We start from the raw sequence: 23,733 nt of genomic DNA on the forward strand, positions 1-23,733 counted from the left end.
GTGATTGGCTGACGGGAGACGCCTCGCCCCGCCCCGCCCCGCCCCGCCCCGCCCCGCCCCGCCCCGCCCCGCCCCGCCTCGCCTCGCCTTGCCTCATTGGCCACAAACGCTCCCGGTGCGGGCTCCTGCGCCTACTCGGCCGAGTGGGTCCGCGTGGCGCTTGAGGCCTAAAATGGCCGCGGCGGCGGCGGAGGCCGAGACCGAGGCAGAGGGAGAGGCCGAGGAGGACGAGGGAGAGGTCGAGGCTGAGGCCGCTGTGGGGTCCGGATCCCCATCCCGGCCCCCATCCGCCGGCCCCAGGCGGGACACTCGACTACGCGGTCCGGCCAATCTTCGCCGCAGCCCTCGCGGAAGCAGCTTCACCTCGGGTGAGGGACTGGAGCCGCGATGGCGGCGGCGAGAGGCGGGGAAGGAGAGGAGAGGAGAAGCAGGAGGGGAAGAGGAGGGCGGGAGAAGGGGAAAGGGGGAGGGGAGGGGAACGTGCTGGGTGGAGGGCAGCTTTCTTTTCGTTTCGCCGTAAGCGGATTCAGTGGTTGCTCTCGTGCCCCCGGGGGGAAATGTTGGGCCATCGTATCAGGCTGTCGCCTAGGCGCCAGGTCCCATCTCCCACCTTCCCGCCTCTCCCTCTCTCCCTCCCTCCTCCCACTCTCCTCCCTCCCTCGTCTTTCCCGCTATTCCCACCCCTTCCCGTTCGTCCTGCCTTCCCTCTTTTGCCTCCTCCCCTCTTTGCCCTTTTTGGGAGAGTCGAAAGCCATAGAATAAGAAGAAGAAGAAGAATGTTGGTATCTAAGGGCTTACTCTGTGCAGAGCCCTGCCCTAAGCGCCGGAGTAGATCCAGGGTCATCAGGTGGTCCCATGTGAGGCGGGAGTCTTCATCCCCATTTGACAGATGAGGGAACTGAGGCCCAGAGAAGTGAAGTGACTGGCCCACAGTCACTCAGCTGACAAGGGGTAGAGCTGGGATTCAAACCCATGACCTCTGACTCCCCAGCCCGGGCTCTTTCCACGGAGCCACGCTGCTTCGATCAGTAGAATCGCTAGACATGATCTCTACCCTCAAGGAGTTGACAATCTAGTGGGGGAGATGGACAGTAAAAGAAATTACAAATAGGAAAATGGCAGTGCGTAAGGCTAAATAAGTGTTGGGCGGTTGGGGGGTGTTTTTAAGGGTCGTTAGACTTTTGAAAATGAAGGGAAAAAATAGTAAGAACAGATTGGACATTTGACGTAAAAAAAAAAGGGCAGCTGTATAACTAACTCTCGTCAGCAGGACCCTCAAGCAGAACGTATTGCAGAGAGCCTGATTGTGAGCGATGCATGCTAGAGATTGAATTTGGCCCTGGTTTTGAGGTAAGTTCTTCTATACTATTAACACATGAGTTTAGTGACCTTTTTAAGGGGAACACATTCAAATCTCTTTACTTCGGAGATTCTCACCTCTGAGCGGTAGTGCTCCCTCCTCACGCTCAGCTGCTTTCCCTCAGTTTCCAACTCCCAGCCCAAGAGTGTCTTCTCCGTAGCGGATGTGTCAAAATCATTCCCGTGGATAGATCATTGAAACAGCTTATTTGTTGGTCTCCGGGCCACCCGTTAAAGAAAAGCTGTACGTTCCAGGTTTTTACAAAGGGTCGATTAATGTTGATGTGGTACGCTACCATTAAATGGAGCAAGAAGAAATCAAATTGGCGAATAGCCCATCACTGGGCAGGGATTGTCGCTATCTGTGGCCGAATTGTACATTCCAACGCTTAGTACAGTGCTCTGCACACAATAAGCACTCAATAAATACTACTGAATAAATGAAATGGCACAGTCTCTATTTCTTCCAGAACCAGTGGTGGTGGTGGTGGGGTCTACCAAGGGGCTGGGGACAGAGGCCCCAGATTGGGGTGGGAAAAGGGGAAAGAAGCATTCCGAGGACCCTCCCGCCCCCGTCACCCGTACACTCCCAAACCCAAACTCAACCGACACTGCCCCATCTCCCATTGTCCTGCTTATTACTCATGAATAAATTACTTACTCATATTAATGTCTGTCTCTCCCCTCTAAACTGTAAACTGGTTGTGAGCAGGGAACGTGTCTGCTGATTGATTCGGTTGTAGTGTACTCTCCCAAGCGCTTAGTATTTTTACTGTTATCAAGTGCCGTCGAGTCGTTCAGATTAATAGCGACTCTGTGAATATATTTTCTCCAGAGCGCCCTGTCTTATGCCATAATCCATAACGGTGCTAACGATTTTCCCGTTATCGTCGGTAGGGTTTCTGTCCATCTAGCAGCTGGTCTGCCTCTTACATGTTTTCCCTGGACTTTTTCATAGCATTAGTGTCTTCTCCAGAGAGTTAGTCCTCCTGATTATGTGTCCAAAATATGCTAGTCTAAATCGAATCATTTGGCCCTCCAAAGACCTTTTTGGCTTAATTTGCTCCAAAATCCTTTTGTTTCTCGTGCAGTCCGTGGTATTCGCGAAAGTCTTCTCTGGTACCATATTTCCAAAGAATCGACGCTCTTTCTATCCCAATGGCCTCAAATTTGGGGTCTCCCCTGGCCGGTGGGGGAGGACTCTGATGCTTTCTGGGAAATGGGGTGGACTTTTTGTTTCTAGAGCCTTGTCCTGCAATTAGTCAAGCTTCTGATATTTATAACTATTCATGAAACCTCTTGAAAACTCCTTTGTACTGGATTTAAAACCTCTTGCTGCCTGCTTGTAAATCAGTTCCATTGTCAGGAAAGGAAAAGCATATTTTTTGTTAAAAATAATCTGATTTTTCCTTTTTGAAAGGCCGTGTGCCCTCCAAATTCAAGATCAGGAGTCAATCCTGTTGGTGGATCCATGAAAGAAATGTATGAAGAAAAGCTGCAGCCCAAAAAGTAGGAGTGCTTTGTACAATTTGTACTGATAACTTTGTTTTATTTGGATGATTATTTTTTTTTCTGGCTTTTCTCTGCAAATTACTGTTAAGAGAAGCAGCGTGGCTTAGTGGAAAAAGCATAGGCTTGGGAGTCAGAGGACGTGGGTTCTAGTTCCGGCTCTGGCATTTGTCTGCTGTGTGACCTTGGACAAGTCACCTAACTTCCCTGTGCCTCAGGGACCTCATCTGTCCAATGGGGATGAAGGCTGGGAGCCTCACGTGGGGCAACCTGATTACCCTGTGTCTACCGCAGTGCTCAGAACAGTGCGTGGCCCATAGTAAGCGCTTAACAAATACCATAATTATTGTTATTGTTATTACTACATGGTCAGGATTGACTTTGGACAGTCAATCAGTTATGTTTATTGAGCGCTTACAGTGTGGCAGAGCACTGAACTAAGCGGTTGAGAGAGTACACGGTAACAGCATGACAGAGTTGGTAAGACAACGTGCTTAACAGTCCAGAGGATGGTCAGAAGTATTCTGTCCTGTGTGGTGGCTTTTTCTAATGAAAGGCTTTGGCTGGAGTGTCCATTTAGTTCTTGATGGATATTGAAGAGGAAATGTGTGCCCCTTACTCCATGGGTGTCCTTCCCGGTGATGTGGTGGCACGTGGCCCAGTCGACCCAATTCCCAGCTAGCAAGGATAAGTTGTTAGTTGGCCAGGCAGAAAACTTCAAGTTACTTCCTTAGAATGTTTTCAGTTTCTAATTTCCAAACCATCTCATGAGGTAGAGCTGTGGATGGAGTCTTCTTAAACTTGTCAGTGTTCTTAGAAACTTGCTTGTAGGAAGGGCTTCATGAGTTTTGGTGTTTTTTAGGATCAGGAGTTGCCCTCAAGACGCCGGAAAGATTGACCTCCAACAGGCTGCTTATTTAAAAAATCTGTCCTCCGAACACCACCCTGTTTTGAAACCATCGGCAGCCTCCATGGTATGGAAAACATTGGAGTTTTTACTTTTTCTTCTCTCCGTGATACTATTGGGCCAAACAGCGTATGCGGGAGAAGGGAAAAAAAAGGACTTAGTATAAGTGAAGATCAGTTTCATTAGTACCGTAAAGTACCGCTAATATTTTCATCCTGACTTCCTCTGATTTTCTTCGCTTGCCTAACTCTGGAAGCTGAGGAAAAAAGACTAAGTTTGTCAAAGTCTGAGACTCTGCTTGCTCTGCTAACATCTTTTCCTTCTGCTTCTTGTCTCTGGATTGCCCTCTGCTGCCCTTCTGCCCTCTGGAGTCAGTGGATTTGGGTTCTAATTCAGGCTCTGCCACTTGCCTGTCGTGTGACCGTGGGCAAGTCACCTGACTCCTCTGGGCCTCAGTTTCCTCATCCTTAAAATGAGAATTACTAGACTGTAAATTCGTCCCCTAGACTGTAAGCTCATTGTGGGGAGGGAATGTGTCTGTTTATTATTATGTGGTACTCTCCTCAGTGCTTAATATAGTGCTCTGCGCACAGTAAGCGGTCAATAAATATGATTAACTGACTGAGATACTGGTTCTCACTCCCCCTTACACGGTGAGCCCCTCGTGGGACGGGGACGGTGTCCAACCCGATTGTCTTGTATCTTGGCACACAGTCAGCGTTTAATGTGGCCTAGTGGATAAAGCATGGGCCTGGGAGTCAGAAGGTCAAGGGTTCTAATCCCGGCTCTGCCACTTGTCTGCTGTGAGACCTTGAGTAAGTCACTTCACTTCTCTGTACCTCATTTACCTCATCTGTAAAATGGGGCTCGAGACTGTGAGCCCCACTTGGGACAGAAACTATGTCCAGCTCCATTTGCCTGTATCCACCCCAATGTCCAACCCAGTTTGCTTGTACCAATCCCAGCCCTTAGTACAGTGCCTGGCTCGTAGTAGGTGCTTAACAAATGCCATCGTAATTAGAGAAGCAGCATGGTGTAGTGGATAGAGCACAGGCATGGGAGTCAGAATAATAATAAATAATAACTGTGGTATTTGTTAAGCACTAACTGTGTGCCGGGCGCTGTACTGAGGGCTGGGGTTGGTTCAGGCAATTTGGGTTGGGCACAGTCCCTGTCCCACGTGCGACTCACAGTCTCAATCCCCATTTTCCAGATGAGATGACTGAGGCACAGAGAAGTGAAGAGACTTATCCAGGGTCCCTCAGCAGACAAGTGGCGGTACCGGGATTGGAACCCATGACCTTCTGACTCCCATGTCTGTGCTCTATCCACTATGCCGTGCTGTTTCTCATGGGTTCTCATGGGTCATGGGTTCCAATCCCGGCTCTGGTCACTTGTCTGCTGTGTGATCTTGGCCATGCCACCTTACTTCTCTGTGCCCCAGTTACTTTATCTGTAAAATGGAGATTGAGACCCATGTGGGACAGGGACTGTGTCCAAACTGATTTGCTTGTATCCACCCAGCGCTTATTACAGTACATGGCACATAGTAAGTGCTTAACAAATATATTATTATTATCCTTTGCCAGAGCTATTTCCCTGTGGCAGGGTGGTTTCTGTTTTCAGTTTGTTCGTTGTTTGTTCCATCTTCTTCACCCTCCCCTCGCAATTTTCCTGTTATGTTCTTTCCCATCGTCTAGGCTCCTTAGCCTCTTTGGGGTTTTTCCATGATTCCTGTCTCCACACTCCTCTTTTTCCCCATACTTTCTTCTCAGCTGTCTACATATAAAGGTGAATTTTGCATTTTTATAGAACTGGAAAATCCATACCCATAACTGCTGTTTTTCTTGAAAATGTTTTCTGGTCTCCTCTTTTTTTTTTTTTTCCTAGGTAGTTTGAAATATAGTAGTATCTGTCAGTTTTTAAATAACAAAAGTGAAGAACAGAAATATTTTCAGAGTTCATGTGAAATTCATTTCAAACTGCAACTGGGCCTTGGTTGCCAGATATTTTGCTCCAAGATGGACAGTTTAGAGACAAAATCCCTCACTCCCTTATTCTTTTGTCTGTTTTTTGTTTTGTGCTGTTTTTCACCATCTAGTGAAGTGAAATTACTGTCTGGCACCCTTTTTAGAATTTCTCAGTTAAAAACAGTCTTAAAATTTACACATGTGCTAAGTCATTTTAATCATGTACACAATCATCCTTTTCTCCCTAGATGACTGAAAGTGTACAAGAGGTTGATCAAGCTTTGAAGATAGCTGAACAGAATTTTGCGCATTTAAGGGCTGCAGAACAGGTAAGGCTGAGAGTGTCGCCGGGGCCTCTGTGGGCAAGTAGAAGGGGGAAGAAAAAAAGAAAAATTCATCTATTTTTTGTGATTTTCTAACAGTGCTCACCTCATTGGCTTGGTTTTCCACCCAGGTGTTGTTAGGTTGGTCTTGAGCCTGGCTGCTGTGGCTCGGTGCTTCTTTCTTCCTTTCTCCCTTCCCCTCTCCAACCCAACCTCTTCTTCTGCCAGCTACTACTCAGTCGGCTCTCTCCCGCCTACTTATCCGTGCTCTTCGCCCACTGCGACTCACCTTCCACTCTTCTTCCTCTCAAACTAACCTGTTCACTGTCCTTCATTCTTCAGTCTCATCTCTCTCTCTCTCCACCGACCTTTCACTTACATTCTTCATCCCCTGTCTGGGACTCTGTCCCCCATCAAATCTGACACAGATCAGGAGAATGGTTGTGGTGTCCATAGTGATGTGAAACTTAGGAGGAGGAGAGGATTTGGAAAAGAAGATGTGGTACTTCAGTTTTCAACATACTGAACTTCAGGTGCCAGTGGGCATCCCGTGTCCGTGGCTCCCCTCCCCCCCAAACTGTGAGCTTGTGGTGGGCAGGGATTGTCACTGTTTATTGTTGTGTTGTACTTTCCCAAGTGCTTAGGACAGTGCTCTTTACACATTGAGCTCTTAATAAATACGATTGAATGAATGAGATACAAGGAAATGTGTGATTGCAGATGGGGCTTAGAGAGGTAGATTTGGGAGATATCACCACTATCCTAATCATCATGACGCTCAGTAGCACTTATTGAGCACCTGCTGTAGGTAGAGCATTGTACTTAGTGCTTGTGAAAGTAGGGAGCTAGTGATTCCAATCAAGTGAAGATAGGGGAGGTTATTGACTTGGGGGGTGGTGGAGAAGAACTGGCCTGAAGCCATGAGAGCAGATGAATTTCCTGAGGAAGCGAATGTAAAGGGAGAAGAGAAGGGGACCCATAACAGAGCCTTGAGGGGCACCCATAGTTAGGGGATGAGACACTGAAGAGGAGCCAGCTAAAGAGAGACTGAGAAGGAGTGACCAGAGAGGTAGGAGGATTGATATGGTCCCTTATTTGCCCTCCCTTTAGCATCGCCTGTAAAGTTGGGGCTGTAAAACCATAAGCACTGTAATTTTCTCCCAACCCCCATAGCACTTAGGTACCTACCCATCGGTGATTTCTTCTCGTCTCTGCCTCCCTGTCTAGTTGGTAAGCTTCCTGTGGGCAGGGGTCATGTCTACCTATTCTGCTGTCCTGTATGCTCCCAAACATTTAGTACAGTACTCTGCACACAGTGAGTGCTGGATAAACACCTTTGATTGAAAGCCTATCCTTCTGGAAGAGGATAATAATAAGAATGGCATCTGTGAAGCACTTACTGTGTACAAAGCACTGTTCTAAGCGCTGGAGAGGATACAAGGTGATCAGGTTGTCCCACTTGGCGCTAACAGTCTTAATGCCCATTTTATAGATGAGGTAATTGAGGCACAGAGAAGTTAAGTAATAATAATAATGTTGGTATTTGTTAAGCGCTTACTATGTGCAGAGCACTGTTCTAGGCGCTGGGGTAGACACAGGGGAATCAGGTCGTCCCACGTGGGGCTCACAGTCTTAATCCCCATTTTCCAGATGAGGGAACTGAGGCACAGAGAAGTTAAGTGACTCGCCCACAGTCACACAGCTGACAAGTGGCAGAGCTGGGATTCGAACTCATGAGCCCTGACTCCAAAGCCCGTGCTCTTTCCACTGCGCCACGCTGCTTCTCTGTGTGGAGTGTGGAGAAGCAGTGTGGCTCAGGTGAAAGAGACTGGGCTTGGGAGTCAGAGGTCATGGGTTGGAATCCCGACTCTGCCACTTGTCAGCTGTGGGACTGTGGTCAAGTCACTTAACTTCTATGTGCCTCAGTTACCTCATCTGTAAAATGGGGACGAAGACTTTGAGCCTCACATGGGACAACCTGATTACCCTGTATCTCCCCCAGCACTTAGAACAGTGCTCTGCACATAGTAAGTGCTTAACAAATACCAACATTATTATTAAGTGACTTGCCCAAAGTCACACGGCTGACAAGCGGCAGAGCTGGGATTTGAACCCATGACAGCAGGGTGGACCTTGCTGATGTTGCCTTTCAAGAGGAGCCACGTGGCCTAGTGGAAAGAGCAAGGGCCTGGGCCTCGGGAGACCCAGGTTCCTAGTCCTGGTTCTTTCTGATGCTTTTCTGCTGTACGATCATAGGCATGTCATTTATCTTCTCTGGGCCTCAGTTGTCTCTGTAAAATGGGGATATGATATCCTCCCACCCTCTTGGTTAGTGATCCCACTGGGACAGGGGCTGTGCCTGATGATCTTGTATCTACCCCCAGCTCTTAACACAGTACTTGGCACATAGTAAGCCCTTAGGAAATGCCATTGTTATTATTGTTTTGGTAATTATTTTTGAGAAGAGTATCCTGTGACTTAGCAGAACCCTGCAAGGGCTGTCATTTTCCAAATCTGCTCTTCTCAGGCCAAGCCAAGCCCCGTTGCTGTAGTGTCCAATTCCGGGTTCCATCTGGCTGGAACCAGAAGAGAGCCTGGCCCATGTTTCTGGGCAGTGTTGTCACTTGTGCCCTGAGTTTGCCCATCACAGGGGCACAGGAGCTGAAGGAGAGAAGACCCTAAATCTCAGCAGTCTACAAGGAGTCCATGTCACATGCCTGATAGGGCTTTTTAAAGCAGACAGCCTAAGTACGCAAGTGGAAGCCCACGCATAGCTGATAATATTGATCATAATCATGATGGTACTTGTTAAGCACTCACTGCGTACCAAGCGCTGTTCTAAGTGCTGGGGTAGTGACAAGATAATCAGATTGGACACAGTCCCTGTCCCATATGGGACTTACAGTCTTAATTCCCATTTTACAGATGAGGCAGCTGAGGCCCAGAGAAGTGAAGCGATTTGCCCAAGGTCACACAGCAGACAAGTGGCAGAGCTGGGATTAGAACCCAGACCCTTCTGACTCCCAGGCCCATGGTCTATCCACTAGGCCACGCTCCTTGTCTAATCCACAGGAATGACTTGGCATGAGCTCACAAACAGCTTCCAGGTTTAGAATTTTGCTGAGCCTTGGGAATGGAGTATATGAAGACAGCTATGAAAGTTACATATTTATAGGGGATTGTGAGTGAAAGAATTGAATGCTAACCAGGGCGAAGTGATGTGTCAGACCTGGAAGCAAACAGAACTTTGTCCTTGAGAACTAGTGTCTTCAGAATGTGAGTGCCATTAAGAACTAGCCCCCAAAATTCCCACTACTTTTCTTTCTGTGTTTCTGTGATTACCTCGAAAAGGAGAAATGGGTGTATATTTGTTTGCTATCTGAATTCATCTTTGAAAATTGCGCTGCTGTGTTACACAAAAATGGGTCTTTGTACCTTTGAACTGTTTTGGAAACCTGAAACAGGAACTGGATCACTTGGAATGCAAAGAGAAAAGAGAAAAAGACTACCTAGTGGAGACTGTCCAGGAGACATTAGATCAGCACTTTATTGATCTTCAGTCAAGGTAATAAGACTTTTTTAGAACGTGCTTATTTCCTGAAATACACAAAAGGGTGTGATAGTTTTCTAAGTTTTCCATTAGTTGTAATTGAAATGAGCCATCCGCTGTGGGTTTGGGATTGTCTTATGTCACATTGTGGAGGAAGATCGTTTTTGAAAAAAGCAAATATTTAAAACACATTCCAAAGAAAAATACATCCCTGCAATATGTCTTGGCTCCATCTCTCATATTACACGCCACCCTTTTTCTCCTCTTTGTGGTTAAGTTTGAACAGGTAAAAGGCTAGTATGCAAAATTGCATTTTGGGTCATGCTTTCAAGCAGAGCAGCCGGTTTTCAAAATTCCCCAGTCTTTATTGTTTGTTTTTTTTCAAAAAGCTTTTGATGAACACTGAATTTCTCATGCTCATGAAATGTGGTAAAGTAATTTTTTGTTCTCTTAATGAAGGAAAAAAAGCCTGCAAGAAGAAATAAAAAATAAGGAGGACTATATTGCAGATGTCATACTGGTTAAACGATCTATTGAAAAGAGAAGAAAATATTTGTATGCAGCTATGGGTAAAGCAAGGACATTTGAATGGGCACCTTCGCGAAGATCATGCTCTGATATGAATCCGGTAATTGCAATAATTCATATGGTGTCAAATATTTCTGAGACAGAGAGAAACTGTTATTAGGATTGGGTGTGAGCAATTTCTTAGTCGCTGAGATTCTGGCATCAGGACACCATATTTATTTTTTATTTTTAAACTTACTAACTTGCTGGGAGAGCTGGAGGAGAACACCTTAATTTCTTGTATGTCTAAGAATATCCCCTGAAAAATACATTTAACCAATATTTATTCATCTTTGGTATTGTCGTAATAAAGTTACCTAGGTTTTTCAATTCCTGTGGCTCTAACTCCTGTCTCTGTGCGGGTGATTCCCAAATCTGCCTCTCCAGCCCTGTCCTCTCTTCTTCACCTCAGTCTCACATTTCCTCCTCTTCTTACCCCTTTCCCCTCCCCTCCCCCTTCTTCCTTCCCCCCCTTCCTTCTTCCTTCTTCCTCTTCTTTTTTTTGTCATTATTGACTTGCCCAAAGTCACCCAGCAGGTTAAGGGCAGAGCCAGAATTAAAACCCTGGTCTCCTGATTTCCAGTCAATCCAATGCTGGTCTCCACTAGGCCATGCTGTGTCGAGCCTGTGTTTCTAATTTGCTTTAGATTACTGTTTGGTCTCTTACGTTGCTAAGATTTTATAGTAAAAGTTTGCCACTTGCCTAAAAGGGGTAATTTAAATCTCCATTCTTATTACACAAAAGTGGAACCGCCTTTGGTCTAAATGATCTATTCATTCATTCATTCACTCAGTTGTAGTTATTAAATACAAATTATTGTATTTACTGAGTTGTATTTATTCTGCTTACTGTGTGCAGAGCACTGTACTAAGCACTTGGAATGTTCAATTTGGCAACAAATAGATACAATCCCTACCCAACAATGGGCTCACAGTCTAAGAGGGGGAGAAAGAAAAAATGGTGGTATTTGTTAAGCGCTTACCATGTGCAAAGCACTGTTATAAGCTCTGGGGGATACAGGGTGATCAGGTTGTCCCACGTGGGGCTCACAGTTTTAATCTGTGACTGAGGTAACTGAGGCACAGAGAAGTTAAGTGACTTGCCCAAAGTCACACAGCTGGCAAGCGACGGAACCGGGATTCAAACCCATGAACTCTGACTCCCAAGCCCAGGCTATTTCCAATGTGCCATGTCAGTTTAGCGTGGCAAATTAATTTTCAACTCTTAAGCACTTTGGTATTTACCCATGCCCTGCAGTCCTTATGTAAATATTCTACATATTTACTTTTTACACTATCCCTAAACTGTTTTAATGTTTCTCACCCCCTGTAGACTGTAAGCTCCTTGTAAGCAGGGATTGCATCTACCAACTCTGTTGTATTTCCCCAAATGCTTAGTACAGTGTTCTGCACATAGCAAGTGCTCAATAAATACCATTGTTTGATTTCTTTTTACAGACAGTCCAGCTTCTGACATTTACTTATTCTGTAATTCCAGATTATCCAGACTCTTAAATCTGGATTTGAGAGGGAATTGTCACAGGTGAAGTCTTTGAAGTTCAGGCATCTTGCTGGGTAAGTCGCAGTGGTATGGGAAATAGTAGTAGTCATAGAAGAGATAATGTTTATTAAGCACTCACCTTGTGCAGAGCATTGTTCTAAGTGCTGGGGAAGAGTATACAAATGGGAATTAGACATGAACCCTGTCCCTCGAAGGGCCAGGAGTCTAAATAAGCAGCATGCCTAGTGGAAAGAGCACGGGCTTGGGAGTCAGAGGACCTGGGTTCTAATCCCAGCTCTGCCACCTGTCTGCTTTGTGATCTTGGGAAAGTTACTTAACTTCTCTGTGCCTCAGTTACCTCACCTGTAAAATGGGGATTAAGACTGTTAGCTCTAGATGGGACAGGGACTGTGTCTGACCCAGTAGACCCTTGTATCTATCCCGTGCTGATTATTATTGTTATTATTATTGTTATTATGAATAATGGTGGGAGGGGAATACTTGAGAGATAAATTGGAAGCCTAAGGGATAAGGTCAGATTCGCAAAATAAAAACAAAAAGGCAGTAAGGATCTGTGATTGGAGGAGTGGAATTTCAAGCTCCTCATGTTTGAGTCCACAGCAATGGCCACTGTGGCCACTAATAATAATAATAATGTTGATATTTGTTAAGCGCTTACTATGTGCCAAGCACTGTTTTAAGCGCTGGGGTAGACACATGGGAATCAAGTTGTCCCACGTGGGGCTCACAGTCTTAATCCCCATTTTACAGATGAGGTAACTGAGGCACAGTTGAAGTGACTTGCCCAAGGTCACACAGCAGACAAGTGGCAGAGCTGGGATTCGAACTCATGACCTCTTACTCCAAAGCCCGGGCTCTTTCCACTGAGCCACGCTGCTTCTCTAGCCTTCCTGAGATTTTAAGGAGGCCTCATGCTGCAGGTGGTGTTGTGTTTCCCACTGGGGTCATGGAAAGCAGGATGAGTTGGAGTCTTTTTGATGGTATGGAGAGGAGCTGGTACCAGTTCTTGGGAAGACAGCATGGCTGGTGCACAGAGCATGCTGGTGCGGGCAGAGTTTCTCAGCCATGGTGGAGGACCACAGAGGGCATGCAGGTGAACAGACCCCAAAACTTTAGGTAGTACCTAATCACTGGAGGTAGGGATAAATAGTGCTCTTCCTTTAATGAGACATGCAAACCAAAAACTAAAGCATGCTGAAATCAGTGAATTGATTGGCATTTAAGATACACCTTAATATTAGTTAGAGGTTCAATAAGAATTCTAATGAACTCAGTTATATGATTAAAAGTTTGGGGGAAAATAGAATATGAAGAACTTTTGAGGGAGGGATCTTCTTTTATGATGCCAAAGTAATTGACCAGAAGGAACTGAATTAGCCCAATTCATAGAGTATATGGAACTCATAAGAGCACAGTTTATAGTGGATTTTTTAATGTATGCATAGTTGTGTAGGTGTAATGATTACATCCTTAACTGATCTGCTTCATCTAGTGTGGCTTGATTTAGTGCTTGTTGTGCCCTGCACAACTTGAAGGCACTTCTCCAAGAGGCCTTCCCTGGTTAAGCCCTCTTTACTTTTTCTTCAGCTCCCTTGTGCGTCTCCCTGAACTTGCACCCTGTATTCATCCCCCCCCGCAGCCCCACAGCACTTATGTATATATCTGCAGTTTATTTATATTACTATCTTTCTTGCCCTCTAGATTGTAAGCTTCTTGTGGACAGGGAGTGTGTTTGTAATATTGTTATATTGTACTCTCCCTACCACTTAGTATGGTGCCCTGCACACAGTAAGCGCTCAGTCAATACAGATGACTGACCTGCTGTTGGTCCAGTGGAAGAGAATCAGTTACTGATAGTTGTAGCCCAGCTCTACCCAACTCGTGGATCTCTGGCACGGCACTGCCACAGTGCTGCGGGCACTTCAGCTGTCGGCGGGCCCTGCTCGGACCACACTTTTGCCTACCCATCCCAGGCAGGAACGAGAAAGTGCCAGGGTTGTGCTGGGTGAACAGTTAGCACTGGAGTCTTTCCTTCCCTCGGGGTCTCGCTGCTGAAGTGTCACCCAAGGCTTTGGCTCATCTGATGTTCCCTCTGGGGAGTCTTGTGTGTCTCTCCCTCCGCCCTCTTGTCTTCCGCCTGCTTCCTCTCTATCCCCTCCTCCCTGTGTAATAATTCCTAGTATGAGGGTTTTCCTGGAACATGGTTCAGTTTATCTGCCAGAGTGCTTTCCAGAATTCTATTTTCAAGAACTCAGTCACAGAAACCTTCACATGAATAAGTGGAAGTCTTGGGTCCCAATCTGCTGCAACTTCTAGAGGGAAAGCAGAGCTATTAGTGGGCCAGTCAACTCTAGGAACTCTGGAGGAAATATACTCCCTCAGAGAGCTCGGACGAGCAGATGGCAGCAGGCCTCACCCGTGATCCCGTGATGAGGCCAAATCTCTTACTTTGTACCTGTCAACCCACAACCTTCACTGATGCACTTCTGCAAAGGCCCAGGTCAATCGGGCCTTATTGACTGTGGTGTGAAAAGGAGGTGACAGTTGTCCATAGAATCCATTCCAAGGATCCTGCTGGGTCATGTGAAAACACCCTAAATCAGACTTTCCCCCCCCCGCCCCAACAGATTTTCCATGGAGGAAACTGGAGTCGTGGGAGGACATATTCCTCGGTGCATTGAGGAGAAGGAAGTTTCCTATTCTGACCCTTTCATACCAGCAGAAAGTGATGAGTTGGACCCAACTGAGTTAGGTGAAGGAATTCCTCTGCAGCCTGAAACCGATGATGGGAATTCAGAAAAAATGATGAACATCCAACCCCGAGACTTGACCTTCAGATCTCTGCTCTCCAAAATGACTACTTTACCTGAAGCATCATGGGATCCTGATGTAATCGTCGAAGAAATAATTGACAGTGACCAGGAAAGTGAGTTGAATGAGAATTGCATTGATCACATGCTTGATTGATTAAAGAAAATGGAGGATGGGGTGGCAGGTTGCCTGCAGAATGTGCTAGAAGCTTGCTGCTGCCCAGACCCTGTTCTATTCTTTGGCTGCTCCCAGAACATGATACTCTGCCTCACTCTGAGAGCTGTGGCCCAGGCAGCCTTGATCAAGCCCCCTGGTTCGCTTGGCCTGCCCTTAAGTGGAGTTGTTTCTGTGACGCAGAGCTTCCCCAAGCTTCCCTCAAAGCACCTGTAGTTTTTCCCTAAGGCCCCACAAGTCCCTGGAACTGTCGAGGCTGAGTTAGGATGGCCCATCATGACTTTACTTCTAGATTGGAAACTTATTGGGGGCTGGGAATGTGTCTACCAACTCTCTTATATTGTACTCTCTCAAGCGCGTCGTCCAGTGCTCAGTAAAGACCAGTGATTGATTTATTTGTCTTCTCAGACCCAGGATTCTCGCCACTTCAGGGCTGTATGTTGCTATTTCAGTCACAGTGGCATTTATTGAGTGCCTACTGTGTGCAGAGCACTGGACTAAGCACTTGGGAGAGTTCAATGGAGTTGTCAGTCAGTTGTATTTATTGAGCACTTACTCTGTTCAGAGCACTGCACTAAATGCTTGGGAGAGTACAATAGAGCAATTTAACAGACACATTCCCTGCCCAAAATGAGCTTACAGTAGAGAGGGGTATACATGATTCAACCAGACTGGTAATACAAGTGTCTTCGTTAACAGGAATAGTGCACTTTAATTTTTTTGTTTGTTTTGGCAAATCATGCTTCACAGATTATCCCATGGAGGCAGAGGCAAGTAGACAGCCAAAATCTTTCCAGGAAAACTCTATTTCTTCTGGACAAAGAGCACATAAGTGTTTCCCCGTTTTTTTTGTATTAAAGAATCACTTTATGGGATTTAAAGGTTTTGAGTGGTTTGTCACACTTGTGACCTTTTTGGGGTTAGTCAATCAATCAAATTTATTGAGCGTTTACTGTATGCAAAGCACTGTTCTAAGCCCCTGGGAGAGTATAACATAACAGATTTGGTAGACAGGCTCCCTGCCCATAATGAGTTTACAGATTTTGTAATGTTTCTTAAAACAAGGTCTGAGTAGTCTGCAGATTGCCTTATCAAGCAGCACTCCTGCATTTCATATATATTTGTTGTCTCAATAGAAATAGTTGGTATTTGTTAGGTGCTTCCTTACTCTGAGGTACTAAGCACTGTACTAAATGCTGGGGCTAATCCAAGCTAATCTGATCGGATACGTTCCCTGGACCCAGGTGGGGGTCACGGTCTAAGTGGGAGGGAGAGGGGGTATTTAAAGCTCATATGCCAAATGAGGAAACTGAGACCCAGAAAAGTGAAGGGACTCTGCCAAGGTCAAACAGCAGGCAGGTGGTGGAGCCGGGAGTTAAACCCTGATCCCTTGCATCCCAGGCCCGGGCTCTTTCCACCAGGCCCCGCTTCATTCTGTTTAATTATGCAATCCCAATTCATTCTTCTCTGTTCAGTTAACAGGGAGCTCTAGCCCACCCGCTCAAGAACTAGTGATTGTAAGCCATGTTGTACATCCCTGCCACTTCTATGTTCGGAAGTACTCACTAAGGAAAATCGCAGCAAAAATGGAAAAGAACCTGAATCGCTTTTGCAGCATGAACCAATACCCCAGTCCTTCTGAAGTCTTGGAACTAGGTAATTAAAGCAATTTTTCCCAAAACCTAGGAATTTTAGTATTCTTTGGTGCAGCAGAGTTAGACAACAAAAGCATCTCCTGGTGAATGTTATAATAATAATGATGATGATGCTAGTAGTCCTTGTTAAGTGCTTACTGTGTGTCAAGCACTGTACTAAAGAGAGGGGTAGATTCGAGACAGTCAGGCCGGACCCAGTCCTTGTGCCACGTGGGACTCACGGTCTAAAGGGGAGGGAGAGCAGGTATCGAATCCCCATTTTCCAGATGAGGAAACTGAGGCCCAGAAAAGTGAAGTGACTTGCCCAAGTTCACACAGCAGAGAAGTGGAGGAGCCCAGGAGTCATAGTCCCCTGCTTCCCTGACTCGGGCTCTTTGCACTAGGCCACACTGCTTCCACAAATAAGCATTTTTTATGTTGTTTGTTTTTTTCTGGGCATTTCAAGAGTGCTAGAAAACTGGGGTGCGATTTGCATGACAATCATGTGATCGATCTCAATTTCCCAAGCAGGGACTTAGTTGGGAAAAAACGTTGTTTTCAGTCCCTCCAGATAGAAGTATTTCAAAAGACTTAGTTGGAGTCCTGTGAAACATTGAAGATTTGAATTTGAGGATGGCATTGCCCATTTTGAGGCCCACGATCCCCTCTCATTTTGTGCCCGGTGAAGAAATTACTGGACGAAAAGATGAATAATTATGATGTTACCATCTGAGATCTCTGGTTTAACTTTTTTTTACTCTAATCTTTTAGGTGCAAGAGTATTTGTTAACAGTAAGGAAAACGGAGTGTGGTGCCGGGCGACTGTCACCGGGCTGATTCCACTGGAGGGTAAACATGTGGAGCAATCCCATGGTCCAAAGAAGTACTCCATCGGTGAAATTGCAGTGCTGCAAGTTTACATGATTGATTTTGGGAATACTGAAGTCTTCATTATCCCAGGGTAGGAAGGAAATTTGGTTGTCTTCGTGTGTTTGTTTAGAGAGGAGTAAAGAAGGGAAAGGAGATTTGGGGAACTCCTTAACAGCTTTCCAGTTCGGAGGCAGAAGCTTCTCTTCAAATTTTACCATTGTTATTGTTCCCTCTCCATCACCTGGCGAGCAATTATGTCATCTTGCATTATGTCAGTAGGCGTTTATGCTGTTTCAAGTGGGCGGATTAGGAGAACGGGCATCGCCCATGCACACGGCTCTGTACCTCTTAAGTGCTTGACGCTCATCCCACCCTCGGCCCCACAGCACTTAGCTCCATATCCTTACGCTCTCCCGTTTTCCTTTTTGGAAGTTCAGTGAATCAGTGATATTTGAGCACTTACAGAGCACGGTACTAAGCGTTTGGGAAAGTACAGTACAACAGAGTTGGTAGACCTGTTCTTTGCCCACAATGAGCTTGCTTTTGTTTTTCGTGTCTGTCTCCCCTTCTGAGCTCCTTGTGGTCAGGTGTCGGGTCTACCGACTTGATTGTATCAGTTTCTCCCAAGTGCTTAGTACGGTTATCTGCACGCAGTGAGCGCTCAATAAATACCATTGGTGGTTGTTTGATTAGATAACTCTATGGGTGGTTTCTCTGTTTTCTCTAATAGCTAGCGCAGTGTGATTGGGGGCATACATGAGCAGAAAAAGAGGGTTTGCTTCATTGAAAGATCAGATTATTTTTGGTAAATTGAATTCACTGTCATTTGGCTGTTAGGCTTTTGACTCCCTGAAGCTCATCTCTCCTCAACTCACCTCTCTCATGCAACCCTCATTTTCAGTTTGTCACCAGAGGCTGCTGGTTCCACCTCCACAGCATTACCAGGGTCCTCCCTTTCCTCTCCATCCAAAATGATGCTATGCTGATCCAAGCACTGATCCTATCCCGCCTTGATTACTGTATCAGCCTCCTCGCTGACCTCCCTGCCTCCTGTCTCTCCCCACTCCAGACCGTACCTCGCTCTGCTGCCCGGATCATTTTTCTTAAAAATTGGTCAGTCCACGTGTGCCCACTCCTCAAGAACCTCTGTGGGCTGCCCTCTCGACTGTCGGCTTGTCGTGGGCAGGGAACGTGTCTACCCCCTCTGGTGTGTTGTTCTCTCCCAAGCCCTTAGTCCAGTGCTCTGTACACATTCAAGGGGTCAGAAAATACCATCGATCGATTGCCCACCCACCTTCACGACCAAGAGAAAGTCTTTCCTAGTGGAGTGGGCTGGGCCGCTGGGGGTGCCCCCCTAATAATCACTCCGGAGGGCTGTGACATCTACTGCTTTTCCCCCTTTGAGCCTCGGGCCAGGTGCTGTGTTGGCAGCGGCGGCGACCTCTGGTTTGCAAGCAGTGATTCTCAACCCAACCCAGGCTTATGTCTGGATCCAAGTCGAACGGTTGGGAAGGAATGGAAAGAGGACATTTTTCTCTCTGAAGCTTGGAGTGCCACAAGTGCCCTCTGGAGCCACAAGTGGAAACTGTAGCTCACCGTTCAGAAGAGCCAGACGAGGCACCAACCCCAAAACAGGAAAGCCACAAGCTAGTTAGGCAGTGTTTTTGATGCAGCCTTTGGCCACAGTTTTACAAAAGCCATGGTCTCTGCCATTCTAGAGTCCCTCATTGTCACTTTGGAGTTTAGAGATTTCTACGGTGACCCGGTCACCAGAGAAAGAATGGCAAAACGGAAAGGGTAGAGAAGGGACCGGATCGATGGTGGAGACCCTGAAGTGACAGAAACCAGTTGAACCACAGAGCGGCAGGAAGGGCGGTGATCGGAGTCCGTTTGCCGCCCTCCCGCCGTCTGTGTGCGTGCGTATGTGCATGCATCCCTGCGTGTGTGTATGTGTGTGTACTGGAGGGCAGATAGTTGATAGTTTCAGTAAAACTGTACCTTTCAGGAAGGTATCTGAACAGTCCAGCAAAACCTGTAGGATCCTGGAACATATTTTTGGGATGGGAATTTCCCGTGTTAGGGGATGGGAAGGTTTTTTTTCCTCTTCTGTTTCCAACTGGACCCATGCTATTGGTTTATTTTCATTAGGGCTAGTGATGACCCCTTTATCCCTAAGCATCTGACTCTGAGCTATGCAGTGGTGGATGCCCTTTGCCTGGTGATAAGAAAGCCTGATAATTGCAAGAAGCAGCTGAGAGTTCGAAATCCTTTGGCGCTGAGGTGCACCCTGAAGGACCTGGTTCCACCATATCCAGTAAGTAAGAGATGAGTGAGCGTTTCTTAGAGTTGCTGATTGCGGGGGTGGGACAGGTACCAGGGAAACACCTGTGAGGCTGCAGAATGATGCAGAGAGAACTCCTCTGCGTCCAGAGTTGAGGAAGATTTGAGCAGAGAGAGGCTAATAACCCTCCCATTCATTCATTTATTTCCATCTGGGGGAATGAGAAGGCTGGGGCATTTTTCTCATCTTCCAGCACTCGTTCATCCAGAGGCAGCCTCCTCGTTCTGGAGCCGGAGGAGCTCTCTCAAGCGACTTGAAACAAGATCCATCTCTGGGCTTTCCACTTTGTAGCTCACCACGTGTGTGAGGTCCTCTCCTCCCTTCTCTCTTTCTACCGCCCACCCCGCACGCTCCGCTCCTCTGCCGCCCACCTCCTCACCGTCCCTCGGTCTCGCCTATCCCGCCGTCGACCCCTGGGTCACGTCCTCCCACGGTCCTGGAACGCCCTCCCTCCTCACCTCCGCCAAACTGATTCTCTTTCCCTCTTCAAAACCTTACTTAAAAATCACCTCCTCCAAGAGGCGTTCCCAGACTGAGCTCCTCTTCCCCCTCTACTCCCTCTGCCATCCCCCCTTTACCTCTCCGCAGCTAAAGCCTCATTTTCCCCTTTTCCCTCTGCTCCTCCACCTCTCCCTTCCCATCCCCACAGCACTGTACTCGTCTGCTCAACTGTATATATTTTCGTTACCCTATTTATTTTGTTAATGAATTGTACATCGCCTTGATTCTATTTAGTTGCCATTGTTTTTACGAGATGTTCTTCCTCTTGACGCTGTTTAGTGCCATTGTTCTCGTCTGTCCGTCTCCCCCGATTAGACTGTAAACCCGTCAAATGGCAGGGACTGTCTCTATCTGTTGCTGACTTGTTCATCCCAAGCGCTTAGTACAGTGCTCTGCACATAGTAAGCGCTCAATAAATACTATTGAATGAACAAACAGACCGAGTTGGTCTGATGTCCAGTGAAGGCCACCCCATGCCCTTTTTGCCTCGAGATAGAAAACACAGATGTAGTTCTGTGGCTCGGTTTGCTTATTGCATTCAGAACTTGTAAAGTTGGCCAGTACCATGTGCCGCTTCTCTATTCCACAACATAAACTTCTGTCAGCATCTCTTCGGTTAGGTTGGTGAGGAGATTGGAGGGGGTGTTGATCTACGGTGCCCGCTTCTCTGTAAGTTGCTTTCTCTGTAAATTGCTTTCTGATCTCAGTCACTCTCTCATCAAGTCAGTCTCGCTGTCTTCTCCTGGTGGCACCCACAATCTTCAACACTGCCAGGTAGCAGAAATCCCCTAGGAACCCTCAATTGCTGATCACATCGGTAGAAGTAGATGGAGTTTCTTGCCCCGTTGGGGCCGCTGCTTCGATGAAGCTGCTTAAGTGACTTTGCCGTTTGTGATTCTCCCAGAGTTTGATGCCAGGCTGGCCAGGGTGGCGTGGATGCCACTCTGCACTCCATTGGCAGTACTGCTGCTATGTGTGGCTCTGAGCGCCCGACTCACCCTGACTACTGTAAAGGTTCACTGTGCACCAAAAAGAAAGGTGTGTTTCCTTTTCAAAGAGTTTGCTGTCCAGATCTAGCCAAGCTGTGGTCTCTTGAATCATTTCCTCCATGAATCTCCTCAGAAGTTCCCAACCTGGCCCTTTGTAGGAAGGTCAGAATGGCAGAGTAGGTAGAGCATGGGCCAGGGAGTCAGAAGGTCATGGGTTCTAATTCCAGCTCCTCCACTTGTCTGCTTTGTGACCTTGGGCAAGTCATTTCACTTCTCTGGGCCTCAGTTACCTCATCTGTAAACTTGGGACTGAGACTGTGAGCCCTACGTGGGACAGGGACTGGGTCCAACCCAATTTGCTTGTATCCACCCCAGCATTCAGTACAGTGCCTGTTGCATAGTCATTGCTTAACAAATGCTAGTTACTATTAATAGTATTGTAATTATCATTGTGAATCCCGAACCTCTCTGGGGTAGTGAGGAAAGAGCACGGGCTTGGGAGTCGGCGTTCTGGTCCTGACTCTGCCACTTGTCTGCTGTGTGACCTTGGGCAAGCCACTTAACTTCTCTGAGCCTCAGTTACCTCATCTGTAAAATGGGACTAAGATTTTGAGCCCCATGTGGGACAACCTGATTAACTTGTATCTACCCCAGCGCTTAGAACAGTCCTTGGCACATAATAAGTGCTTAACAAATACCATACAATTATTATTATTATTATTATTACTATTATTATTCCTCTCCTCTCAGACATCGTGCAGGCTCTGCTGAGCCCATTTCCTTTCTTAGCATAGCTTGTGGCATGGAGAGTGGTTTCAGAAGGGCCTGGTGAAGAGTGAGTAAATTTGAAAAATGCCTGTTGAATTTGTTCCGGATGCCAAGTTTAAAGGATGGTCTACAGCTCAGAGATCAGAGATAGAATGCAAAGATAGAATGCAGAAATAGAATGACCTGGACAGGCTGGAAAAGTCATCTGAGAAAAACAGGGTGGATGTTAATAGCAGCAAGGAAAAGGGTAATTCACTTAGGGAAGAAAAACACTCTCCACAAGTCTGTGTTGAAGATGAGTGGCCCAGTGGGAAGGGCCCAGGCCTGGGAGTCAGGGGCGTTGAGTGGGAAATCTGGTTCTGCCACTAACCTTGACTTAGGGCAAGTCACCTCACTTCTCTCTGTATCTGGGTTTCTTCATCTGGAAGATGAGGATTGGATTTCTGATCTTCATTCATTCATTTGTATTTATTGAGTGCTCACTGTGTGCAGAGCACTGTACTAGGCGCTTGGGAGAGTACAATGCAACAATAAACAGACACATTCCCTATGCACAACGAGCTTACAGTCTAGAGTGGAGGAGACAGACAATATAAATAAAATAAGGATATCAACATAAGTGCTGTGGGGCTGGGAGGGGGTGGGAATGAACAAAGGGAACAAGTAAGGACGACGGAGAAGGGAGTGGGAGAAGAGGAAAGGGAAGGCCAGGGAAGGGAAGGCCTCTTGGAGGAGATGTGCCCTCAGTAAGCCTTTGAAGTGGGGAGAGTAATTGTCTGCCACATTTGAGGAGGGAGGGTGTTCCAGGCCAGAGGTAGGACATGGGCGAGGGGTCATTGGCAAGATAGATGAGATTGAGGCACAGTGAGAAGATTAGCATTAGCGGAGTGAAGTGTGCGGGCTGGTCTGTAATAGAGTAGCGAGGTGAGGTAGGGGGCGAGGTGATTGAGTATTTTCAAGCCAATGGTGAGGAGTTTTTGTTCGATGCAGAGGTGGTTAGGCAGCCACTGGAGTTTCTTGAGGAGTGGGAAAACATGTCCTGAAAGTTTTTGTAGAAAAGTGATCTGGGCAACAGATGAAGTATGGACTGGAGTGGGGAGAGGCAGGGAAGCCAGCAAGGAGACTGATGCATTAATCTAGGCAGGATAGGATGAGTGATGGTATTAACTTGGTAGCAGTTGGATGGAGAGGAGAGGGTGGATTTTAGCTATGTTGTGAAGGTGGGACCGGCAGAATTTAATAATAATAATGATGTTGGTATTTGTTAAGCGCTTACTATGTGCCGAGCACTGTTCTAAGCGCTGGGGTAGACACAGGGGAATCAGGTTGTCCCACGTGGGGCTCACAGTCTTAATCCCCATTTTCCAGATGAGGGAACTGAGGCACAGAGAAGTTAAGTGACTTGCCCACAGTCACACAGCTGACAAGTGGCAGAGCTGGGATTCGAACTCATGAGCCCTGACTCCAAAGCCCATGCTCTTTCCACTGCGCCACGCTGCTTCTCATTCTGATTCTCATTCTGCCCAAGGTCACCCAGAATATCAGTGGTGGAGCAGGGATTAAAACCCATGACCTTCAGGCACCCAGACCTGTGTTCTATCCACCACACCATTCTGCTTCAGTCATATTTAGTGAGCACTTACTGGGTCGGGAGCACTTTACTAAGGGCTTGGGAGAGTACCATATAACAGTAAACAGACATTTTCCCTGCCCACAGTGAGCTTTTTCAGAGTAGAGGTTAAATTTACTATTCTAAGACCTGGTAAAGCACATTCGAGACGATAGACACAATCCCTGCTTTCTAGGAACATACATTTATAGAAATTACAGGTAGGAGAAGCAGACAAATATAGAGATAGGTATCTAAGTCCTGTGGTGATGGTGGTGCAGAGGACGGGATGCGAGCTTAAAGGGTGTAGACTCAAGTGAATAAGGGAT

The 23,733-nt window shown here is 46.7% G+C and overlaps 1 protein-coding gene across 1 annotated transcript; it reads left to right on the forward strand.

The window, feature by feature from the left end:
• The first annotated feature begins 226 nt into the window (after window positions 1–226).
• On the forward strand, window positions 227–19,827 carry LOC114808717 (RING finger protein 17-like). The gene is made up of 12 exons (XM_029056529.2): window positions 227–368; window positions 1,271–1,350; window positions 2,780–2,868; window positions 3,731–3,842; window positions 5,994–6,074; window positions 9,533–9,633; window positions 10,078–10,246; window positions 11,684–11,760; window positions 14,335–14,633; window positions 16,168–16,348; window positions 17,098–17,287; window positions 19,345–19,827. The coding sequence occupies exons 2-10, from the start codon at window positions 1,318–1,320 to the stop codon at window positions 16,182–16,184; spliced, it is 978 nt and encodes a 325-aa protein (XP_028912362.1). The 5' UTR covers window positions 227–368; window positions 1,271–1,317; the 3' UTR covers window positions 16,185–16,348; window positions 17,098–17,287; window positions 19,345–19,827.
• The last annotated feature ends 3,906 nt before the right edge of the window (window positions 19,828–23,733 follow it).

The sequence above is a fragment of the Ornithorhynchus anatinus genome, assembly GCF_004115215.2.
Source record: "Ornithorhynchus anatinus isolate Pmale09 chromosome Y5 unlocalized genomic scaffold, mOrnAna1.pri.v4 Super_Scaffold_Y5, whole genome shotgun sequence".
Taxonomy (NCBI): domain Eukaryota; kingdom Metazoa; phylum Chordata; class Mammalia; order Monotremata; family Ornithorhynchidae; genus Ornithorhynchus; species Ornithorhynchus anatinus.

Excerpts from the sequence above, each read along its gene's own strand:
- LOC114808717 (XM_029056529.2), top strand. The coding sequence starts at position 1,318 with ATGCTAGAGATTGAATTTGGCCCTGGTTTTGAG. Across the intron at positions 1,351-2,779 it reads AATTTGGCCCTGGTTTTGAG|GCCGTGTGCCCTCCAAATTC; the intron begins GTAAGTTCTTCT and ends CCTTTTTGAAAG. Across the intron at positions 6,075-9,532 it reads ATTTAAGGGCTGCAGAACAG|GAACTGGATCACTTGGAATG; the intron begins GTAAGGCTGAGA and ends AACCTGAAACAG.